General features: G+C 38.6%; 1 protein-coding gene across 1 annotated transcript in view; it reads left to right on the top strand.

The window, feature by feature from the left end:
• The window catches only part of LOC107562332 (nucleus accumbens-associated protein 2-like), a 37,654-nt gene extending 16,731 nt beyond the window's left edge, over positions 1-20,923 (top strand). Inside the window, exons 2-6 of the mRNA XM_016246965.1 lie at positions 10,245-11,046; positions 12,846-13,022; positions 14,290-14,395; positions 17,842-17,939; positions 19,591-20,923. Of these exons, the coding sequence (XP_016102451.1) occupies positions 10,290-11,046; positions 12,846-13,022; positions 14,290-14,395; positions 17,842-17,939; positions 19,591-20,093 (1,641 nt within the window). The 5' untranslated portion in view covers positions 10,245-10,289 and the 3' untranslated portion in view covers positions 20,094-20,923. The remainder of the gene's footprint in view (positions 1-10,244; positions 11,047-12,845; positions 13,023-14,289; positions 14,396-17,841; positions 17,940-19,590) is intronic.
• Positions 20,924-26,239: the final 5,316 nt, after the last annotated feature.

Raw genomic sequence — 26,239 nt, 5'->3', positions numbered from 1 at the left:
TGTGAAATATGGCTATTAAATCTGCTGCACATTGTAGGTTAATCTGGCCATGAACTGTCCATTTTGATATGACACATTCAATGCATTCACAGTTATTTTGACAGCCAGTGAATCGAATGCATGTTGAATATTTTTAAGAGCGTCTATGTCATGACCAGATCCTCGTATCAATGCACTACTCGCAGATATAGTCTACTTTTTTGTGCTGTTTTGTCATTGTTGGAGCTGTAGTTGTGTGTGGAGGTCTGGCGGCGGCTGCTGGAGTCACTGTTTGTTTGTTGATCTTCTCTGCCAGCTTGAGTCCATTAGTGTGTTGACTGACTCACCCGCAGGCTTCGCTGAGATTCTGCTGTGGCTGAACGAGCCTTTACCTTCACACAAACCACCAATGCTGTTTCTCAGACAGCACTGAGATTTGGTGGAGACTCCTGATTCTCACGTTTCTGTTAGAAAAAGGAGTTTGCACAATTTCGCACAATTTGGAAAAAAATGTAATTGTTTTTTAAGATAAAAATTGCTATTTAAAATGTGATTTAAAAATGATTCCAGGTTTGCTGTGCTTGTTTGTGGGGCTGCCCGATGTGGCAAAACATTTTTAAATAAATATAAGAATAAATCAAATTGGCAATATTTTATGGTTTTTATTTAAGAATTTAAGTTATAAAAAAATATATAATGCATAATAATAATTTTATACTAGATACAAATAATGTTGTAATATTTCACTGTAAATAAAAAAAGATCAAAAAGGTGAGATATTTAATAAAGATTTAAAATAAGTAATAATAATAATAATACATTTATACAAAACTGTAAAATTGTAATATTTCATTGTAAAATAAAAAATAAAGAATTTAAGAGATTTAACTGAGATTTTAGAAAACTTTAACAATAATAATCATCATCATTTTATATCTGTAAAATTACAGTCAAGTTACCGTCTTAACGTCTTCATTTTCAAATGTCAATCCATCAAGCTTTTCTTCTGGTGGAAGACCACAGGGAGTTCCTAAAGCTTCTCTTTTGTTGGTAAGCGATTTTCATTACAAATTTGTAAAGATGGTTGGTGCATGTTGGGTATCCAAATTTACGTTAAAGCAACTCAAACTCGTTGAGCAGAGCAGATGCAAAGGGTTCATGTGGATTAATTACTGTGAATCAAGACACTGAAACACTGGATGATGAGCCGCTCACGTGTGAATGAACAGTGCTGCGCTTCATTCTGTTCAATCTGTTTAATTAATTAAATAACAGCTTTGCGATTTTTGGCCTTTTGATACAGTTACCTCCATCCATGAAATTTAATAAGGTGGCACGTAAGGGATCATATGTCATACGCCGGTGGCATTAGAGGACATGCCATCATATTTCTGTGTCCATCACCCCATCTCACCCCAGTGCCGGTCTCTCTATATTAAGAAGCACTGGACGCTGAACACGACCGCAGATCTCCAATCGCTGTGAGATTATGTTCCTAGCATCACCAAGGTCGTGGGTTCGATTGCCAGGTGATGCATGAACTGAGAAAAGTTCACTGCCAGATGCAATCAAATGTGCATTACATATCGGCCGCAGTGAATGCTGTCTGCTGGAGTTTGAAGGACTGCTGAGATTGTGTTTTTGCTCTAATTTTGGGTTCTGTACGTTCCTCAGACGAGCAGCTCCGATTGGCAGGCCTGTTGCCAGGGAGCGCTGCGTCTCAACGTGGACTGAATGTGTTGTGTCTGTGCACTTAGACACGCTCGACTTTAGAACAACTGCAGTGCTTGAATATTTATAAAGCAGATCGTTCATATGAAGAGGTGTCCATCACCCCATCTCACCCCAGTGCCGGTCTCTCTATATTAAGAAGCACTGGACGCTGAACACGACCGCAGATCTCCAATCGCTGTGAGATTATGTTCCTAGCATCACCAAGGTCGTGGGTTCGATTGCCAGGTGATGCATGAACTGAGAAAAGTTCACTGCCAGATGCAATCAAATGTGCATTACATATCGGCCGCAGTGAATGCTGTCTGCTGGAGTTTGAAGGACTGCTGAGATTGTGTTTTTGCTCTAATTTTGGGTTCTGTACGTTCCTCAGACGAGCAGCTCCGATTGGCAGCCCTGTTGCCAGGGAGCGCTGCGTCTCAACGTGGACTGAATGTGTTGTGTCTGTGCACTTAGACACGCTCGACTTTAGAACAACTGCAGTGCTTGAATATTTATAAAGCAGATCGTTCATATGTCAGCGAGTGCAAACAGATATACATATATACGTGTGTTTCTGCTGGATTGACTCGTGCTCTGCAGGTCTTTAACGCTTTACCAAGGACAGAATTTATTCTGACAGAACTCCTATTCGTCTGAGTCTTGAGGAGTTTTGTGTCTGCAGCAGTGCATCGTGGCCCAGTTCTGACACGCAGACGTGCCGCTGATAAATCAATGGTTCGGCTGAGGATCGCCGCAGGTTTATGGAGTTCACGTCTGTACGTTCCTTATCAAAGATGTGCAAAGTCTATATTTAGTGTGTGCACGTGTATGCGTGCGGGCCTGACTCGACACTATTCCTGCACGTACATGCGTGTGTGGCACTGCATTGCAGCGCTGTGCATTAGCTGGCAGCGTGATGTGAACGCCCATCCTCACATGCTGCAGTGTGACAGCAGTGCTTCATGGCTCATGTGGGCATGTGGCGGCTGTCTATCATATCACAGCTGTGATATCACATAACTTGTGATGTAGAGTTCTTTAACGCTTTACAAAATGTTTTATTCTGACAGAACTCCTTTTCCTCTGAGTCTGAGGAGTTTTATGTCTGCAGCAGTGCATCGTGGCCCAGTTCTGACTCGCAGACGGACACGTGCTGATAAATCAATGAGGATTGCCTCAGGTTTATGGAGTTCACATCTGTACGTTCCTTATCAAAGATGTGCAAAGTCTATATTTAGTGTGTGCACGTGTATGCGTGCGGGCCTGACTCGACACTATTCCTGCACGTACATGCGTGTGTGGCACTGCATTGCAGCGCTGTGCATTAGCTGGCAGCGTGATGTGAACGCCCATCCTCACATGCTGCAGTGTGACAGCAGTGCTTCATGGCTCATGTGGGCATGTGGCGACTGTCTATCATATCACAGCTGTGATATCACATAACTTGTGCTTCATCAGAATGAAAGGATACAGGGAAATCAGGCTTTAGAGCTACATTTTTAGTGTAGCTCAGTTCCACATTAGTGGTAGAACAATATTTGGAACTTTGAATTATTTTCATTGTTTTAATGCATATATTGTGTTCATTTAAATTCAGAACCCTATACACTACCGGTCAAAAGTTTTAAATAATTGACATTCATTAATGCTTTCTCTGTTAATGTTTTACAGTCACCTTGGCTGCATTTATTTGATCAAAATACAGCAAAAACAATAATATTGTGAAATATTATTACAACTGAAAACAGCTATTTTCTTTGTGAATATCTTGTCAAATGTAATTTATTGAATTTTTTTGCATCATAACTCCAGTCTTCAGTGTCACATGATCCGTCAGAAATCCTTCTAATATGCTGATTTGCTGCTCAAGAAACATTTCTGATTATTATCAATGTTGAAAACAGTTGTGCTGCCGAATATTTTTGTGGAAACTGCAATACACTACCACTCAGACTATAGAAATGAATACTTTTATATAGTGCTAGTAAAGACATTTGTAATGTTACAAAAAAATTCTATTTCAAATAAATGCTGTTCTTTTGAACTCTCTATTCATCAAAGTATCCTGAAAAATAAAATGTATCACAGTTTTCACAAAATTATTCAGCAGCAAAAACTGTTTTCAACACTGATTTTAATAAGAACCATTGTTAATAATTGAGCATTAATAATAATTGATAATAACTGAGCAGAAAATCGGCATGTTAGAATGATTTATTGATCATGTGACACTTAAGACTGGAGTAATGAATGATGCTGAAAATTCGGATTTGCCTCACAGAAATAAATTACATTTTACAATATATTCATATAGAAAAAAATCTATTTTAAATTGTAATAATATTTCACTGTTTTCACTGTATTTTTGATCATAAAAGTGCAGTCTTAGTGAGCAGTAGAGACTTAATTATTATATAAAAAATTATTCCAAATTTGTGACTTTTAATAGAAGCATTTGAAAGATGTTTGAAACACCCAATAGTGACAGTGACCCAGTCAAGGACTAATAGAAAATCCCAGCAGTCCGTGTTCTTTAGGTCACTTTGGATAAACAGCATCTGCTAAATGGTGTTTCAGGATTTTTCCGTTTGCTTTGTAGCTAACATCTGTGGAAACCAATGCAAATGTTTAAAGCAAGACTGACTTGTGTTTTCTACATCGTCCTCTAGCGAGAAGCGCCTGCATTTTTTCTGTTTCAATTTGCATTCTCTTGCATGAAATGCCGTCTTTGACTGCATCTGGTCACGTAGTATCAATCCAACACTGGACGGATGTTTAGTGAGCGATCTCACGAAAGCTTGTGCAGCTCATATTTCACTGCAAAATCGAAAGGATGAAAATAAGAAAACCTTTTTTTCATGAAATGTTATAATAATAGCTTTTTATATATTGTAAAGCAATTGCCATCAAAACAGTGTTACAATGCAAAAAAGCCTTCTGATACTTGAAAAGAAACTGAAACTGGGTGAAAAAGTTGATATCGCCTCAAACTCGGAGCAGAAATATTAAACACATTCAGACTGCAGACACACAGCTTGTCAGTGTTGAATGTCTTTGTGTTTTTTTATGTTTGTCTTGAGTTCATTTGTCTGTCAGACTGATAACTTCACCTGTGGCTCAGACCGAGAGATTTTTCTCCTTTCACTAAAGCAGAGAGCAGATTTCAGTGTCTGTGCCAAAGACAAATACCTGCAGAAAAAAAACACTACCAGCTTTAACAGTGAAAATATCTTCAGATAAATGGACGTAAGACAAAACTTCACACAATATTAAGACTGAATGTGTTTCAGAATCTGTCAAATTATGTTTCGATATTTTTACAGTTAAACGACAAAGAAACTGGCTTTGCTTTGCACTATGAAAGCTGAATGTTAATATGGGTAAGAATTTTTAAATATTTTGAATTAGTTTTTATTTTTGTATTTTCTGTTTTTAAGTTAATTTCAGTTAAAGTCTTTTTGTTGTGTCTGCATCATTTTGGTCACACTTTATTTTAAGGACCAATTCTCACTATTAACGGCTATTTACTGACTTCTGCCTTAAAGGGGTCATATGATGCTGCTAAAAAGAACATTATTTTGTGTATTTGGTGTAATGAAATGTGTTTGAAAGCCGATCTGGTGATCGACAGCGCGAAGTTGATGTATTTCCTCAGCGACCAGCACGGATCAGCTCCAGGCATGACGAAGCGGATATCGTCCTCATTTGCAAGGCCAAACAAAGTAGTTTCGCTTTCACAACAAAACACACAGCGCCTTCACGACATGGCGGCGGCAACAACAATACTACAGCGAGAATAAAAGTTACGCCTTCTTTCTTTGCGTGAACATTTAGACGGCATTATGCAAATCTTCCCACATTGTGACATAGACATGTGGGGGCGTGTTAACAGTTCTGAGGGGGTGCTAAAAACTAACTGAAAAACTAAATAAATTGAGTGAAAGTAATGAACGCCTATAAGCTTCAGCTATCTAAATAGCATGCAAATTCAGTCACCTTGTGTTATACAGCAGCTTCGAAAAAGGCAAATTTTACTTTTTTTTCTGTGGTATTAAACTTCTCATATGCCACTGTTATTAGTAATATATCTTCTAATGCCAACTGCCAAATATGACACTTACAAATTAATACAATTTATGAATGCACATAGAAAAGAGAGAAAGTAGGTATTTTTTATTTTCCTTTTTTTTTTTTTACACATCTATTTAGTCATTTTTTCTGACCATCAAGTGTCAGTCACTCTCAATGCCATCTGACAGGAAAATATGGTAAATTCTAACCTATTTTTACAATAGATAAAGTGCCGACAATTCATACAACTATTTCCACACAGTGGCATAGTGGACGGGCACGCAGGGCACGCACTGCGGTGGGGCCCCGCGATAACCTCCCCGTGCTGAGTTGAGTTGTATCAAGTGTCGACGATAGCCAGAGATATTGTCAAAAGCATCAAAAATAGGCAATATTAAGAGGATTTAGCATTTCCAATTAATGTAGACCTGTTACATTCTTCTTATTATTAGGCCTATTATTATTATTAGGTTAATTTTATTATTAAATTACATGAAATTATTGCCCCGCAATAATTTCATAGCGCATCACCGCATGATGCACTGTGAGGATAATTAAAGTTTAGGCTATTAGCTTAGCCTACTCCTCATTGAAAATGTTTTTTTAAAGTAGTTTTTTTTAAACAGGTCTATTAATTTATATAATGAATTATAGGCCTATAATTAAAATAATTAACACTGCAGTCATCAAAGCAGCTTTTTTTGGTGCACCGATTTTCAAAAACAATCTGCTTAACGCAAAATAAGTTTCTTCTCATGTTTTTCACTATACGGGCTATTCACTATATACCGTTATCAGCATATGTTGAAGTAGTTTCGTCTCTTGTTGTCTCAGAGAATATGCGCCGTTAATGCAGCGTTAAAAAGCGCCGTCAGTTTTTTTACTTTCACTTTCTCTATAGTGAATTTACTGACGTTCACCGGCGTAACTCTTGCACACAGTTTGCACGTTGCTTGCTTGTGTTGCTTGACCCCTCCCCCATAATATAAATTGTTTATAGGCCACATATTAGGCACTTTTTTAGGTTTTTAATGTTTATTTTTCAATGTTAATGAAAGTGACACCAAAAAACAGGAACATCATTAGGAAATCCTTAGGGGGGGTGGGGGCTGTGCCGGTGCTAAGCAAGTTTCTGAAGAGGCTATAGCCCTGTCAAGTCCCGCTCTAGTGCCACCACTACCCTAAACTAAAGTGTTACTGAGTGTTGCTTTAGCAATTAGCTGAAATAAAGTGAAGTAAGTACAGAAATTAAGTTGTTTTATATTTTATTTTATTTCAGTTAACATTTCATTTGAAGTAACACAAAAGTTTTTTTATGGTTTTAGTTGTTCTTTTACTAGTTGATGGAACACAGTTCTATCAGTAGGATGCAGATGCTAGTTATTGCATCAATTAGCTGATTCATATTCATATGGTGATGCTCTTATAGTGACAACGCAAGCTCATAAATCACCCAGCAAACAGCATGAAAATCATCCGTGTGGACTTTCCAGGACACCGTGATTTGCCTACAGTGAAATCAGTGCTGTGTGTGTGTGAGTGTAATGGTGTCGTGCTGCAGTTGATTTTCTTTGCTGCTTCTGTCCTCAAATGACTTTGCTGTGTCTCTCACCCCTCCCTCACCCGTCTCTCTCTCTCTCTCTCTGTGTGTAACTGTAGCTGGTCTCTGTGTGGGACTTTATAGACGCAGCATTGATTGCTTTTATCACACATACACTGATGCAGCTGCACTTGTTGAGTCCCGACGAGAGACGGACACTCATGAAAGCTTTGTCTCCTGAAACTCAGTGAGCGACTGATGGACTGACAGACAGACAGACAGACAGACAGATGCTGTGTTTCACTTTTTGTTCCTGGAAATGAGCTGCGGTGTTTCCCAAGAGTGGAAGTTCTGTGTGTGTGTCATGCCGGCTTATCATTGGGGCTTTAAGTGATGGTTTTAGTTGTTCTTTTACTAGTTGATGGAACACAGTTCTATCAGTAGGATGCAGATGCTAGTTATTGCATCAATTAGCTGATTCATATTCATATGGTGATGCTCTTATAGTGACAACGCAAGCTCATAAATCACCCAGCAAACAGCATGAAAATCATCCGTGTGGACTTTCCAGGACACCGTGATTTGCCTACAGTGAAATCAGTGCTGTGTGTGTGTGAGTGTAATGGTGTCGTGCTGCAGTTGATTTTCTTTGCTGCTTCTGTCCTCAAATGACTTTGCTGTGTCTCTCACCCCTCCCTCACCCGTCTCTCTCTCTCTCTCTCTGTGTGTAACTGTAGCTGGTCTCTGTGTGGGACTTTATAGACGCAGCATTGATTGCTTTTATCACACATACACTGATGCAGCTGCACTTGTTGAGTCCCGACGAGAGACGGACACTCATGAAAGCTTTGTCTCCTGAAACTCAGTGAGCGACTGATGGACTGACAGACAGACAGACAGACAGACAGATGCTGCGTTTCACTTTTTGTTCCTGGAAATGAGCTGCGGTGTTTCCCAAGAGTGGAAGTTCTGTGTGTGTGTCATGCCGGCTTATCATTGGGGCTTTAAGTGAGTGTGTGTGTGTGTGTGTGTGTGTGTGTATAATATGACATAGGACACAAATGTGTATAATGACATGGGTACTACAACTTAAACATGGTTTAAGAGGTTTACACTTACTGTGTCCTATAAAACAAGTGGCTTAAAAAACATACTGAACAGTGTTTTTTCATACTGAAATATGGCAGTAGTTAAGTGTGAGGGGTAGGTTTAGGTGTAGGGTTAGGGAATAGAAAATAGTGAATAGAAGGGAAAGGGGAAAGAAAATATAGTTTGTACAGCATAAAAACCCTGTAAAACACATACACAAGTATGTGTGTGTGTGTGTGTGTCTGATCAACGGTCTGAGCACAAATGTGTTTATCTGTTGTTGAGTGTGATTCAGAGCATCTTTACTGCTGTTTCATTGATTAGGGTTTTCATCGGCTGATGCCAGTATCTCATGATCAAGGCAAGGCCAATATATAACCCAATATTGGCATTTTGTAATTGTAAGTGTTGGTTGTTAAGTTTTTCTGTTTGGCCGATCAGAGTTGGAAGCAGGACATTTATTTTGACATTGTTGTGAATGTTAGTGTGCAGGAGCGCTCATTCTCTTTTAAGCGTCTTTAACTCTTCTGTCTGATAATAAAAATAAAAAGCTTTAATATATTCAGCATATACAGTGGTGGCCAAAGTTATTACAACACTAGTATTTTCACCAGCTAAAAAATGGTTTTAAGTCAGTTATTTCTATCTTTTGCTGTAGTGTGTCAGTAGGAAAGATCAGTTTCCAAACAATTATTTTGCCGTTAATTGTAATAATCCAGTGAGATTTTTGTTTGCGCAAGGAGTCTGACAACAGCCAGCGCTCCACACAGAGATCTGATCTCGTCATCATCAGTCTGTCTGGAATGACATGAAGAAACAGAACAAACTGAGACAGACTCAATCCAGAAGAACTGTGGCAACATCTCTAAGATGCTTCAAGAAACCTACCTGCAAAGCTACAGTACTGTTCAAAGTTTTAGGCACTTGTGTAAAAATGCAGTAAAATCAGGATGCTGTCACAAATAATGTCATAAATAGATTTTCTTTATCAATTAACTTCTATCAACTAAATTAAATCAACATTTGGTGAGACCATCCTTTGCGTTTAAAGCAGCTTTTGCCCTAGGTGCACTTGCGCATAGTTTTTCAGGTAGCTTTGCAGGTAGGTTTCTTGAAGCATCTTGGAGACGTTGCCACAGTTCTTCTGGATTTATTCTGTCTCAGTTCGTTCTGTTTCTTCATGTCATTCCAGACAGACTGGATGATGATGAGATGATATTACAATTAATGGCAAAATGGTATTTCCTACTGACACACTACAGCAGAAGATAACTGACTTAAGACCCTATTTTAGCTGGTGAAAATACAAGTGTTCTAATAATTTTGGCCACCACTGTACATGCATACACACACACACGTATAGATACACACCCTGTGGTCATAATAGCTTCATATCGGATCTATTCATTCAGGGGTGCGAGTTGTTCTTTGCACGCTCTCTCTTGCTGTATGTATTATATATGTCTTTATTTTTATAGTTCCGGTAATCCGGTTTTGATGTTGATTTTAGTAATGTTGTTTTTTATCATTTTTATTATTTATTTATTTATTTATTTTAATGTAGTTTTTAGGAACCTTTAAATTTGTTCATTTTAATACATCATGTTAAATTAAATTAAATGAGAATGAGAATCAGACTACTGCCTTTTTTATTTATTTTATTTCAGTTAGAATTTATTTTATTTCAAGTCATGAATATGTCTGTGTTTTTTTTTTTATGGTGGTTTAGTTAACCCTGATCATAATGGCAATATCAGATGTGTTCATGGGTGCATGTCTTCTTCTGTCTGCATGCGCCATTTTCTCTGAATATGGCTGTTTCTCACTCTTGTTGTGTCTCGTCTCTGTCCAGATGACCCTCTCACTGGCTCTGTCGACGGTGTGAACGCGGGCCGCCATGTCCCAGATGCTCCACATGGAGATCCCTAACTTTGGCAGCATGGTGCTGGGCTCCCTGAACGAGCAGCGGCTGCAGGGCCAGTACTGCGATGTCTCCATCCTGGTGAAGGGCCAGGCGTTCAAGGCCCACCGCGCTGTGCTGGCCGCCAGCAGCCTGTACTTCCGCGACCTGTTCAGTGGCAGCAGCAAAGCACAGTTCGAGCTGCCGTCCTCCGTCACGCCGGCCTGTTTCCAGCAGATCCTCAATTTCTGCTACACGGGGAAGCTGACCATGGCCGCCAGCGAGCAGCTGGTTGTGATGTACACAGCTGGATACCTGCAAATCCAGCACATCGTGGAGCGCGGCATGGACCTGATGTTCAAAGCCAACTCGCCGCACTGCGACTCGGCCACAGCCGCCATGGACGAGCCCAACTCGGGCCCGCAGAGTCCCAGCACCCACCCGCTGGTGCCAGCCGGCTGGTCACCCTCGCTGCCATCGCAGGCCCGCAGGATCAAGCTGGAGGAGCCGCTGGCCAAACGAGCTAGTGACGGGACACGTTCGGCACGGGCCGCACTCCTGTTCTCGGTGGGGGCGTTTCCGCCTGGGGCTCCGGCGTATCTGGGAGAGCGTTCCAGTCCGGGAGCGTCCAGCCTCCCGACCACTGACAGCCCCACGTCTTACCAGAACGAAGACGAGGAGTTTGAGGAAGAGCCGTTCGATGCAGATGAAACTTACAGCCAGCTGTGCGGCCGCTCGGCCAACCCTTACGGAAGTACGGCAGCTTCTTCTTCTGTCCGACTCTCGTCTGCTGTTGATTGTGTGTCATTTCTGATGGTTTGAATGACAGGCAAATGTTATATGAGGTTACTTTGGTTTAGAGATGGATTGCTCAGCATGTGGCAGATGGTTTGAAAAGTGATAATGTGCCAGTTAAAAACTGGCTGACAGGAGGGGAAGTTTAATGTTTCATGAATTCTGCCTTTTGATAACCTGCATCGTTTCTATTTCAAATAGATGCTGTTCTTTTGAAATTTCTATTCATCAAAGAATACTGAAAAATTAAATGCATCACAGTTTCCAAAAAATATTTGGTAGCACAACTGTTTTCAGAAATGTTTTTTGAGCAGCAAATCAGCATATTAGAATGATTTCTGAAGAATCATGTGACACTGAAAACTGGAGTAATGATGCTGAAAATTTAGCTTTGATCACAGCAATAAATTACATTTATATTCACATAGAAAACAGTTATTTAAATTATAATATTTTACTGTATTTTTGATCAGCTAAATACTGCCTTGGTGAACAGAAGAAACTTCTTTCACAAACATTGATCCTACCAACCCCAAACTTTTGAATGGTAGTAAATGTAATGAGTAACCGTGCCCACTAGTAATGGAATAATGAATATATTACACTGGGATCGTATCATATCATTCACTAGTAAACCAGAGGTTGCTTCTGTTGCTGTTAAATAGGTTACAGGCATGTGACGTTGTCTAGACAATTTTAAAAGCCAAAAGTAAAACTAATACACCTAATTATATTTCAGGATGTCTTTTGCAGTGGGTTGTAGGGGCCAGTTCAGGTCCAGGACTGGTCTTTAGTCACATTTCATCACTAAACTTATAAGCAGTTCATTACAACAACTGTCCGAATTGTTAGTGAGCTGTAAAAAAAAAAAAAAAAGCTGTTGTGAGACATAAAATAGGCAGCAAAGAAACACCCGTGAGCAGAAGTGTGAACATTGGGCGGTTCATGATGTCTGTTTAACTGTGATATCAGAGACATATGCTAAAGATAACCTGATGAATTATTACAGTGTGGCTTTCTCCAGAACACACTCAGTCAAAAGCATGTAGTGAAATGTAATTTTTCTATAGTTGGATGGTAATTCTCAGGGCATAGTGCTAGTAAATCAGTCATCATAATTAAAAATGTATTAATAACCCATTTTATGTAAAACATTTACAGACACTGTTACATTTAAAATATTACAGGATTAAAGATCAAGGCAAAAATGAATAATAATGGCCCCAATTAGCAAATGTTACTCCAAATACAGTTTTCACATACTTTGTATCATCTACATGTAGATAAAGTGCAATAAAATAAACACTTAAATGTGTATTTCAGATGTTTTCTTGAAAGTTGCAGTAGTTTGAAACAACACTTTATGAAAAGCCAAATAGCCCAAAATCTCAAAATTGACAGATGCATGAAAAAATGTTTGCCTGTAGTGACTCGCCTTAAAAATGAAGTTGAAATTGGTTAAATGATTTTGATGAGTTAAAGTAAATAGATTATATTGAGTGTATGCATAATTTTTTACTATGTGCAGAACTTATAAGCATCTGTTTAGATGGACTAAAACAGTGTTGAGTTCTCAAACGTATTGATTTCACGGCATGATTTGTCGTAGGTCTGCACGATTATTCCCTTGATTACGTAATTGTGGCATCCATAATTGTTATCGCGATTAGAAATTCGACTAATTGTGCAGCCCTAATTTTTCGTGATCTGAGGCCGTATAAGAGGTTCTGAATGTTATCGGGACTCTGTCTCTTTCAGTGGCAGAGAAGCCGGAGATGGCGGTCATGCCGGTGTCGCTGGAGAACCGCTCGTGTGTGCTGATCCGCAGAGATCTGGTGGCTCTGCCCGCTAGTCTCATCAGTCAGATCGGCTACCGATGCCATCCCAAACTCTACACCGAGGGAGACCCCGGAGAGAAACTGGAACTGGTGGCAGGTTGGTGAAATCACTCAATCAACCCTATATGAAAGTTAACAAAAATGAGATGATATCATGAAGAAGGAACACAACCGAAGCTCATTATCCAATGTAGAAGATCATAATGAATGATTTTGCCCCTTGTTACTAGTAAAGCCCTTGCGATGTAAGTCTAACAGGCAGAAATGTTAAAAATGTTTATTCAAAAATGTTCACTCAAAACCATCTCTGAAAGTATAACTCCTGATCATTAAACCTTTTAACTTGTGTGATAGAAAACAAATTGGTTTATAGGATTTACTTTGAAACCTTTTCTGAGTGAAAACTATTTCAAAGTAAATTATAGTAAATTTCACAAATAATTACAAAGAAACAGCAAGTAACATTGAATTAAATGTGAATTTTGAATTAGAAAGACTGAAGTAGTATTTTCTTGTAAAATTACAAATACTTGAATAATCTTTGTTTTATTGACAACTTCAAAATTGTTTTTTACAATGTATCAACCTGAAGCAGATCATCCACCTTGAAAACTATAGTTTGACTGCTTAAAGAAAGATGGACACACTTTACCACTCCAGCAGAATGAATTAAATCTATGTAATGTTTCTACAAAAAGTCACATTTTCTTGAGGTTATACCATTTTACAACCAAAATGAACCTTGCCATTTCCTAAAAACTTCAGATTAAAATTTTCAGAGACTTGCAGACTGTCAGACTAGCGGACAGAAAACATCCAAAATACACATTTAAGTGTTTATTTTATTGCAATTTCAATCCATATCTTTAAAGAGGTTTTTTTCTATAACATACACCAAATGTTAGTTGTATTCCTATCTATACTCTGAAGGTTTTTTACTGAGGGGTTTGTTCATAAATCATGATTTACGTTGATTTATACAACATTTTACTCCTAAAAACGTGGTGAAAATGTATTTGTTTTCTGTCTGTTGAGAGTATTTTCTGATTTATGGAGTGATAAAAAGAGAAATCCAAAATCCCCCGTGGAAACTCTTTTAACTCTAATATATGACAACAAAATAAAACAAGAACTATTAATATGGCTTTATATAATGTTCAGATTTATGTGCTGGAAATGTGTGCTGATTAATGCATATTTAATTAGATAGTGCCTCATTTGCATATTTACACAAAACATCTCAGAAATCTTTGATTGATCTATAAGTTAACATTTTTACCTTGTTCACCTGTGCTATCTGTCTTGCCACAGATGTTGTTCATGCACTGGAGCTGATTACTGTCCCATCTCTCTGTGTTGTTCAGGCACAGGTGTGTTCATGACCAGAGGTCAGCTGATGAACTGTCATCTGTGTGCTGGTGTCAAACACAAGGTGCTGCTGCGCAGGCTCCTCGCCACCTTCTTTGACAGGTGTGTGACCTCACATCAAATCACCGCTGTCTGCAGGGGTGTGACGGTACATGTATTTGTATGTCTCATTCGCTTTGACATGCATGTGTGTACTGAACGAATCCAGCATTTAACCTCTGCACATGGATGGAATGATAGTCTATATCGCTATACTTTGATGTTGTGACCACATCTGAAAAATAATGAAGGACTCACAGCTGCTGTTAGGAAACCTAGGGCGGCAGGTGGGGGCAGCAGCACAGTCAGGGCGGCAAAAAGGACAGATATTTTAGTTTATCTTTTGGGCATTCTTTGGAATTATTGCACTCATATCAACCAGTTATCACCCCTTAGTTATTCTAACTCTAAATTAACTTGTGGAGCTTTTCCACTCGGCTCGGTACGGCTCAGTACGGTACGGCACGGCACGGCTCGGTTTGCGTTTCCACTGCAGTTCAGTACCGCTTTAGAGTGGGTGGGATTATTCACATGTCGTTATAGTTGCGCCGCCTCTATTGCCGTGACTCCTAAAAAACTTTTTCACTCCGCGTCAAGCTCTCTCTGGATCCGCTCCTCTGCTATCAACGAGAGGAACGTCTGTACTTCCTCAACAGACAACGAAACAGACACTTTTTGGTTGTTAAAAAAGGTGCTTGTTCAAAACAGTTGCGTGCGTTCGATCCTTCGCTGGCTGTGCTGATTTAAATCTAGTGGTTCTGTTGTGTTTGTGTCGCAAGTTCAGTGACGCAGGTAGTGACGATTCTCTCCGGCCAATCGTGATCAGCAGAGTTTACTCGTCACGTTTTGGTAATGGTACGGTTCACTTGGAACCTCAACCGAGGAGGTACTAAAAAAAGTACCAGGTACCAGGTACTGTACCCAGTGGAAAACCCCCCAAAAGTGAACCGTACCGAGCCGTACCGTGCCGTACCATGCAGTGGAAAAGCGCCATTAGCTTCATAGTAATGCCGCTCCCTCGCTGTGCCCCACCTGAACGGCGTCACATGCAAACCACCCTCATGAACTTCCATAAATGTCATCAAAATGAATAAAACTATCCGGACATGAATGACTTTTGCTACTGGTGATGTCTGATGAGTTTTAAAGCCCGATACGCGCTTCTGAAAGGTAAGATTATAGCCTACTGTGAGAGAAAACGTGAGGGAGACACAGGTGGATACATCCACGTACATCCAAAAAAAACATGGTTTTGGACCAAAACCACATTTTGGTTTTTTTTGCCAGGTAGCCTATATTTAGCCTTTATCATTTATAATGCTACAAACAGTGTTTAATTTGTAAATTGCGAGGTTCCGGAATAAAGCGGGTTGACGGATCCGGCAAGTGATCAGAGGATGGAGAGGTAATGGAGCATTCGCGCAATCATTTAGTGGACCCACTTAAGTGATTACCAGCTTGAATCAGTTGCTTTTATAGTATGCACATATACTCTAAAAATCATGGTTATTTTATTGCAGCATTTTTTTGTGTTTGGGTAGTTTTTGTGTAACCCAGCTCCTGGGACAGGAGAGTCGCAACAACCCAGTGTTTGTAATGAGCGCAGATATTTTGCATTCTCTTCAGGTGAGAGTAGTTCTCAGTGCCGCCGACTTGCATTTCTTTGGTCAAATATAGGTTTGTGTATGTTTTATTTAATTTATAAAACAGTTTCTTTGCTGTAAATCATTTTATTTTATACAAAGCAAACCAAGTCACCTAAACAAGCTGCATCAGTCTTTTTGCTACGATTAAATGTTTCATTTTTACTTCATTTTAAAATGCTTGTTAAACTAGTTTAAATGTAAGAAATGTTGTATACATGTTTAAATGGTCAAATATGTTGTTTTAAGAACTGTATTTTACTAAAAAGGCATTTAGAGAAAGAAAGAAAGATTAAAAAAATCTAAATAAATAAAACTGAAGCCAAAAGCAGTTATTGAACACCTAACTAAAAATAACAATCAATAAATAATCGTTTTCTAATCAATCTCGGCATGCTTTAATTTTGTGTCGCTAGAGGTTTGCGTCAATAAGCTTAAATTAAAATGCCTTTGGTCTGCGCTCTGGAAGTGTTCTTTTAATTCTGCTAAACTTTAATTACTAAAACTAAAATTAAAACTGAAGCTAAACTGTATAAAAACTAAATAGGCTATAAATATGTACACAAAATAAAAACTAAACTAAAAATAACAAAATTATTAATGAAACCAATAAAAGAAAATTGAAAGCGATGTTAAAATAAAAACTATAATAACCCTGACACGAACATCTTTCAATGGTGTGTGAGGAGGGGGATCCTCCAAATGAGGTTATCGGAATTCGGAGGTGCTGGACCCTGACCCAGCTTGTTCAAATTACACCCTGACTACGAATAGGGATTTCGGCTGTACGAGCATGGCTTGAACAGATTTCTATGTCTCTTAGTGAAAATGAACTACAGAGACTTGTGCTTTCCGTGTCCTGAACAACGCTTGTCGAGCTGCTTACCGGGAATTCTCCCAAATCTTCCCATGGCCACTTCAGGCCTGTACATACACTTAATTTGCTTTTGCAGCTATAGTAGTTATTTTTTATTAATTCATTTTTTTACCTTGCAGCAGGAAAAAATTATAATAATCAGAAAACACGCCCGTGTCTGCTTTATTTTAATGCAGTTGTACCAATAAACAAAATCTCCAGTCTTTCACATGCATCTTAAAGATCGTGTTTAATTGTTAATGTGAAGTGGCGGCGGCACGGTAGGGTTTTGCCTAGAGCGACAGTTGAGATCGCGCCGGACCTGCTGACAGTAAATGAGTCTCTGTTAAACCAACGCCACTTTAAGGCAAGCCTCCAAGGTTAGCAAAAAAGTGTAAAGGAAGGAGACCAGAGGCTGGTGTTTGAAGAAGCACTTTTATGTTGTATTTTTCCATGTGCTGCACCGAAAACATACCGAACCATGACTTTAAACATGAGTTGTGTACCAAACCGTCATATTGTGTAGCGTTACGCTATGGAGCTAATTTTGTGCCAATATTCATCAAACAAATCTCACCTGTTCCCCACTCATGTTTGTCTGCTGTACTCCCTGAAAAGGTTGTCAGGGTCAGAGAAGTTTTTTCGGGTCTCGGGAGACTAGCGTAAATTGACAGACAGCGTCATCTGCTGATTTTGGAAAAGGAAGTTGCTCAATTGCATTTGTGAGAAAATCAAGCCAAGTTTCATCATAAAAAGGCAAATGAATCTCACAGTTGTAACACACAATAAATATATTTGTCCATACCTCTGCATTTTCTCTCAAATAGAGTTTTGTATTTGCAAAGCAGATTGTATTTATTTGCAAAACGGTGGATTTGTTTGATGAATATTGGCACAAAATTTGCTCCATATTACTCGCTCCAGTTATGTGCAGTTGAGATATTGAGTGTTTTGGTCTCATGGCTTTGCTTTCCACTGCACCCTGTGCTGGCTGCTTGTGAAACCTGCAGGAACACGTTAGCAAACAGCTGTGGGACGGGGATCCGATCGTCAACCAGCGACCCCAGCAGAAAACCACTGGACAGTCGAGTCCTGAACGCTGTCAAACGTACGTTACGCTCTATATAATCATTAGTGATGTTCAAACCAACATTCATTACTCCACCCTGCATCGCATCTGCTGAATGAAATCTAATACTTCATCCAAAAATAGTGTCTGTTTTGGTGAAGCATGTCACACTCTTTACTAAATATAATGCATTTCGTAGCATTTTTGCTTTTGACAGCCAAGTAAGGTGAAGAAGTCTTATATTATCTGTTAATCAGCAGGAAACTGAAACTGAACAAACACATGATTCCTGTCTTCCTCTGAGCTATTAGTTCAATTCTCAGCCCATTTTCACAGAAAATCACAGATTTTGTGAAAAGGCTTATTTATTTATAAATTTATATCTATGTTTCTTTTACATTCAGTGGAGTATTTTAACGTATATTCCACTCCTCTGCAGTTTGTACACTCTAAAAAATGCTGTGTTGTTTCAAATGTAAAAATTTAACCCAACAGTTGGGTTAGTCCATATTTGACCCAAAGTTGGGTTAGTCCATATTTGACCCAAAGTTTGGTTGAAACAACCCAGCATTTTTTAGAGTGTAAGTTAAACGAATACTTCTTTTTGTCATGTCAAAACTACTGACATTTGTCATTTAAAGTCATTAAAGCTGTTACATACTCTACCAGTCAAAAGATTTTTAATGTTTTTAAAGAAGTCTCTTCTGCTCACCAAGCCTGCATTTATTTGATCCAAAGTACAGCAAAAACAGTACAATTTTTAAAAAAGTAAAATAACTGTTTTCTTTTTAAATATATTTAAAAATGTAATTTATTCCTGATTTCAAAGCTAAATTTTTAGCATCATTACTCCAGTCACATGATCCTTCAGAAATAATTCTTAATATTCTGATTTGCTGCTCAAAAAAACTATTATTATTATTTTGTGGAAAACAGCTGAGTAGAATTTATTCAGGTTTTTTCTGTCTTTATCATAATGTTTTTATCAATTTAAAGCATCCTTGCTAAAAAAAAAAAAAAAGAAAAGTTCCCCCAAAAAAAAAAAATTATACTGACTCCAATCTTTTCAATGGTATAGTGTATAATGTTACAAAAGCTATTTATTTCACATAAATGCTGATCGTTGGATCTTTCTGTTCATCAAAGAATCCTGAAACAATGTACTCAACTGTTTTAAATATTAATAATAATAATAAATGTTTCTTGAACAACAAATCAGAATATTAGAATGATTTCTGAAGGATTATGTAACACTAACATTTCAAAATATATTCAAATAGAAAGCCGTTATTTTAAATAGTAAAAACATTTCACAATATTACTGCTTATGCTGTATTTTGGATCAAATAAATTCAGGCTTGGTGAGCAGAAGAGAATTCTTTAAAAAACATTAAAAATCATACTGTTCAAAAACTTTTGACTGGTAGTGTATATAATTTGAAAAAATATTCTCTATTATTTTGTGAAAAGTCTGTACATGATGGAAGTATTTTATTGATATTTTTGAACTCAGCATTATCAAATTAGATAATACAAGCCATGTTTGCAACTCAGCAAAAAACTTCTCAGGATGCAGGGCTGTGTAATCATGCAGAATGTGAATTCATCATTAACTGTTAATTGCTCACCAATCATGCAGCTTTAGTTTCATTCTCATTCAAGCTCTTAATAATACACTCTTTTTTTCTAGTTTACTGTCAGAACTTCGCGCCCAACTTTAAGGAAAGCGAGATGAACGTCATCGCCGCTGACATGTGCACCAACGCACGGCGCGTGCGGAAGCGCTGGCTTCCCAAGATCCAGTCCATGCTGCCAGACGGGATGGAGGTTTATCAGGGCTCGTCGGTGGCGGCAGGCATCAGTCTGGGCATCGGTGGCCTCCCGGTGGGCGTTCAGCTGCCCTTTGAGACAGACTTTAAGAACCTGCTTCCCTCGGGCCTGAGCCTCTACGCCGAGCGCAAAGAAGCCGCGAGAACTCATTTACCACTGGATGGCGACGGCCCCGATCTCCCACGGGATGGAGGCGAGGAGACGCAGGCCGAGGAGGAAGAAGCCCAGACTGACAGCGCAGACGGGACGTTGGGAGCGGGGCCTGTCAAACCCGGAGCTGAGGGCAGGGCCACTGTGGCCACACCTCCTGAGAGGCAGCAGGAGGAGGAGTTTGTGGACGGCCTGAGAATAAATGGGCAGTGAGACTGGAGAAAACGGCCTTCAGTTCATATCTACTATGTGAATAAACGCTGAAGGGAGGAATCAAACACACACAGGCATCACTCATGAAGAACACACAACCTTATTCAAGTGCATTTGACTTTCCTCAAACACTGGATTCGGCAGGATGTTCATCATGTGCTCCAGAGAGCAGAAGTCACGGGTCGTGGGAGGAAATCATGCCAGTGACACAGCGGCTGGCCTTCATTGTGAAACATTATATTACGTTTAGAATGATATTACGTTCGTTCTTGAGATCACTTTGCCATAAATGCAGCAGTGAATCTCACTAAAACATGACCAGATCACTTTACACCCCAAAATCAAGAGGAAAAACAATAAAGATGAAGCTTTTACAAGAACCATTAACATTCATATCAGTAGCTATGTTTACATGCATCCAAAAAATCAGTTTATAATAATAATTGATAGCTAAATTGGATTGATTGCTGTCAATCCAAAAGTGAAATAATACAATCAACAAGATAAATTTAAGTATGAAACACTTGAAAGAGACTATTTTTTTAATCAGATTCAGTAATAGCATGCATAACATGCACAGTTTATATATGTTTTACTTTATATGACTTACATCTTAAGGACTGATCAGTGGATGAGACTGAATATTCACTAAACATTTGCTAAAAATTTAAAAATAAAAAAGTTCTTCTGACACAAATAGCACATGTCATCATGTGAATGGCATTTAGGGAACAGAATCTGAAACCAGATTGGATTCGTTTGGGTAATAAAAATTAGTGCATGTAAATTTGTGCCATTATTTGTGTGACAGTTAAGCCCCATTAAAATATTTATATTAATCTAAAATAATAATATAAAAATATATTAATAAATGCACAAATAAACAATTTGGAATTAATGTGTAACTATTAAATGTATTTAGTTTTGTTTTTATGTAAATTTTTAGAGTAATGTATTAGAATCATTGATTAATGCAGTGAATTTTTTAATTATTTTTTTTTTGATAATGAGAATTTGAAATCAATTATTTGATTTTGCAACCATAATGGTCCCAAATGTATTTTTGTGTGATCTGGGCATGTTTTTTGAGATTCATTTACTATCTAGAGAATTGGCTGCGTTTAGAGCATTTGAAGCTGAAATTATGCATTTCATAGTGAAATTTCATGTTCAGTTTTTAGTGCAGTAGATCTGATAGCTTGTTTAGAATAGTTCCATCATCTTCACGCATTTAACTGGTACATGAGTGATCGTCCCTTCAGAAGAGCAATGCCTGCGTGTGTTTGACCTGATCTGAACGCTCACATGACCAGCCGACACACAGATAGCATCAGACATTTGCCAATCTTTCGTTACAAACGCACGCTGACGCTGCTAGAATGAGCGCTCACTTCCACTGCTTGCATGCCAGATCACATACAACTTTACAGCCTCGATTATAATCTACATCCCCGAAAAACAAACAAAACTGCTACGGTTTATGTAAGGACTGTTTGTCAGACAAAGAAGTGATACATTTTCCTGAATGAAATAGTCAACCGGTCGGGTTTTCACGGTGTGTTGCTGTCTGGAATTGAAGTGGTGGGGTTGTTCTGTACTGTAAACTGTTTGATAATTCTAGCTGGCTTCATTACATTTGCACTTGACGAGTTTAAGGAGGTGATGGAGAGCAGCTGCGTGGTTCGACTGTTCGTTTGTGAGCAGCACTAAGAGCGATGTCCGTGTCTCTGAGTGATTCTGTTCACTCCTCACGTAGGTTTTGCTTTATGTGCGAAGCGTTTTCTGTTCCTTATATGTTTCTGACACATGCACTAGTCTAGAAGACAATAACAAAACAAACCCTCCCCATGCTTCAGCATCTTAAAGGTGACACAAATTGGATTTGTTTTAGGGCTGCTCTAACGCAAAGGCGATAAATCGCGATTAGGCAGAAGCAGCGATTGTCATGCGTATCTTTCAGTGAAGCACGGTTCTGTGATCAGTAGTAAATCTCCATCTGAAGGCCAGAGGGCGCTCTCGCGAGGAAACTCCAAATACGCCTCTCAGAAGAAACCCAGGAAATCCCTATCCACCTTTTTCTTCAATGCAGAAGTAAGCCTATGGGCGAGACTTCCGGTTCATTAGCCGCTATAGGGAAATAACGAGAAGAATAACAGCGTGCAGTAAATGCTAAAACTGTTTGCACTACAAGCCATTGTGTTCATAATTAAGATAATACATTAAAATAATATGGTAAGACACACCCATTTTCAGTATCAAGCAGCAAGACTAACTGTTTTGTACAGCTAAAAATAGCTGGAGGCATATTAGACCAGAATTACAAATGGCCGCGCCCATTTTTACGGCAAGAAAAAGGTGGATAGCGGTTGCTGAATAAACAGAAGATTTGACTGGTTTCATTAATTCAACGTGACTAATAAACACACGACTATGACAATATATGGTTTATCTGAGTTCGTCTTATTATAATTTTTATTATAATAAAGTATATAATAATGCAATGCTAATCGACATAGCCTTATCACTGCTTAGAATACTTTGAAATATGTTGCGTGCCTTATTCTGTGTAAGAAGCCACATCATCTCACAGAAGGATTTATTTCAAACACTCGACTGACGTTACGAAGTTTGGAGTAAAAAAATGTTAGTAAATGGTATTTTCACATGCTTTCAGATGGAGCAGCATTTACTACACAGAGCCGTAGTTCACTGAGAAGCTACGCAAACAGCTGTCATTGCGAACGATTTCTTCGATTTCATAATCGCGCGATTAAATCGTCTGCGATTATGAACGCGATTTTGCGTAGCTTGTCAGTGAACTTGTCAGTGAACTGTGTAGTAAATGCTGCTCCATCTGAAAGCATATGATGGAGATTTACTACTAATCACAGAACCGGCTTTACTGACAAGATGCGCATGACAATCGCATGTGATTAATCGTGCAGCCCTAAATTTTGTTTACTCAAGAACGAGTGTTTTGCCCAACATGTACAGTAATTTTTCCACACTATGGGTGATGAACAACACACCCACATACACCCTGAAATCATCTCGAAATGATCTCTGGCCATATGAATTTCAAGTGGGGTTGGAATACACTTGATATTTGTGTTTTCTTCATGAGAAATCTAATTTCTTTGATTTTGGGGAGAAATATGAATGTTCTTTTTGAGATTAATGACAAAATGTCATATTATCTCTGAAGCTTTAAGAGCGTTGTGTATTTGTCATGCTTTTAATACTGTAGTTATCAGAATCTCCAGGTATGTTGATTTTTTTCAGAAATTCATCTTTAATCGGGATGTTAAGATCTACTGATTTGACGCACAAGGGTTTATTTTGCACTGTCGGTTGTTGTGTGTTAAAGTGCCTCATCAGTGCCGTTGATTGACAGCTGTCATGATTCTGATCAACACTGACAAAGACTAAACTAAGGACATATTTGTGCTTTTCTGTGAGAATCTTGAAGATTTGGTGTCTCTTTCTTGTGGGGAGTTCAAAACTTCATCTTCACCCTCTTCTCCTGTTTTATTATTAGTAGCCTGAGCATTTTATTCAAGCTTGAGTCAGTTAGAAAGATGCCCGTCTCATATCTTAATGAGAAGGAATAATGGCCTTGATTTTGTTGCGGTTGAAGAACTTGTGCCTTATTGTGACTACTGATACCATTCATAACTCTTCAATTCAGAATGTTTTTAGTGCGATGGAAATAATGATTTGTGAACACTGTGGGAAATTATGCAAATTACTGGATGTTCATCACAGCTGTTAGTTTGTCATGTTAAAAACAGCTCAACACACCTGAAGATTCTGAACAGAACTGACAGATGGCTCGTACGGTATGATTAATGCCATTCGATTTCATATTTATGTAGTCTGTGACTATTTAGAGTGATAGCAATAGGTTTCTAAAGGTAGAAATAGTTGGCTGGCTGCCACTAAAATGTGCTGGAATTAACATATGATCACTAAGGCCAGTCTTACACTAGTATTTTTATGCACGTCTTTTATATACTTAATTATTTATCCAGAAACCCCTATATCTGTATGCCAATCTCCCAAGTATCTTGTCTCCATTTTCCAGCTTTATTTTTGAAGCGAAGTGTCTCTGAATTCATGCACTAGATAACGTGGATCCTTTACCAACTTGTAGAGCGCGAAGATGTTTGTTGCAGCTGTTCAAATGTATGTAATGTGCTAATTTATAGATTTCTGTCGGTACAGTAGCGTAGAAGCTCCTTCAGTAAGGCTGAGCGTTTTCCGAATATCAGCACTAATGCTCAGCTCTGAGGTTTTGCTCGTGCGTGTGAGAATGAGACGAGTGTTTGTGAAGGAACATCTGTGCATGATGAAATGCAAACTCTGTCAAACAGAACATATTAATAACTTTAGTAATATATTCACAGATTGCAGTGGTCCAGAATTTCATCATTTGGCTCTTGCCACATTACAAATAACCTATCACAGTAATGGCCAATGAATGTAACAAAAACAGCTGTTTCCAGGTGTTCATCCTATCAGAAAGTGCAATGCTAATGTCTCGGCCCTTCATCTTCTTTATGCAAATGATCATTTCTTGTTTTATTCTTTTGATTTTGGAGTTAAAACACCCCGAGGATTCAGCACAGTGTTTTAGCGTAATTGCATATTTCTCTGTAGGTAGCTATGCTGTGCAGCCGAATGAATTTGTTTAATTATTCAAATTAATATGCACATTAATGATCTGCCTATAACTGCATGCTGTTTCTCCACAGATCGATCCAATGAGCAGTTCTCGTGGGACTCGTGTCCCGTCTGCACTACTTACGTGTGTGTTTCTCCTTGTAGTAAATAATGGCAGCACTTAAACGTTTGTGTGATGGTTGGTGGAATTCAATGGGAGCCGCTAAACCTCGAGCTCCGAGTGCCGACAATCAGAGGGAGAAGGTGTTTGAGGATTTTTGACTCAAACATTGAAGTACTTATAGCTGAGCTTTGCCTATAGCGTAGCATCGCCACAACGCGCTTTCATGCAAGTTCTTTACGAAAGTTTATAATGAACCATTAAACTGCTTTTTTATTCAAATAAGAAACAATTATGTCTACTGCAACATGTCACTGTCATTGTCACAAATAAAATCTCTTTCATTCCCAGTGTCTTTGGTGTGTGAGTGTGACGATCATTTCTTGTTTGCTGAAAAAGCTAATTTGGTGTACAAGAAATTGCTTATGAATCTCTCATTATCCTATTTTTGTCAGCTTGTTCATTTAGCACAGGTTTTGGGTTTCCTTTTGGAGTTGATTAATCTCATTGATCTGAGTTTATGCACCTCAGTTCTTGAGTGAAAAAAAGCATTATTTGTGGATAATTTTGGCTGAGGTTTAAGCTAAAATTAATGAAGCCTATGATGCAAGCAGCTCCAAAGTTGAAACAAAGATTGAATCGATGTATGTGGTTATAGTAAGCTATAGCATTATCGATCTATCTACATTGCCACTAATATTGGCACCCTTGGTAAATATGAGCAAAGGTGAATGCGAAAAAATAAATCAGCATTGTTTATCCTTTTGATCGTTTATTCAAAAAATTCACAAAATTCTAACCTTGCATTGAAGTAAAACAATGGAAAATGTGTGAAAATCTCATTGTGAAATACATTTTTTTCTGTAGTTCACGTTGGGCACAATTATTGCCACCCAATTATTGCAACGTCCTTTTCCCAAGATAACAGCTCTGAGTTTTCTCCTATAATGCCTGAAGAGTTTGGAGAACACCTGACAAGAGATCAGCGATCATTCCCTCATAAAGAATCCCTTCAGATTCCCATCTCCATGTTGATGGTGCTTCTCTTTAGTTCACCCCACTTATTTTCTGTAGGGTTCAGGTCAGAGAACTGGGACAGTTCTGGCAAAAGCTTCATTTTGTGATTAGTGACACATTTTTGTGTTGATTTTGATGTTTGTTTTGGATCATTGTCCTGGTGAAAGATCCAACCACAGCCTATTATACGATTTCCAAAAGAGACAGTCAAGTTTAGATTTTAGCTGTTGGTATTTGCTAAAATCCATGATTCCATGTATCTGAACAAGATGTCCAGGACCTCTGGCAGAAAATAGGCCCACAAGATTAAAGATACAGCTGTGGGCATTGGGTACTTTTTGTCCTT

Source organism: Sinocyclocheilus grahami, unplaced genomic scaffold (genome assembly GCF_001515645.1).
Source record: "Sinocyclocheilus grahami isolate Dianchi unplaced genomic scaffold, SAMN03320097.WGS_v1.1 scaffold818.1, whole genome shotgun sequence".
NCBI lineage: Eukaryota > Metazoa > Chordata > Actinopteri > Cypriniformes > Cyprinidae > Sinocyclocheilus > Sinocyclocheilus grahami.
The sequence above is the reverse complement of the archived record's forward strand: the minus strand, read 5'-3'. Positions and strand labels throughout refer to the sequence as shown.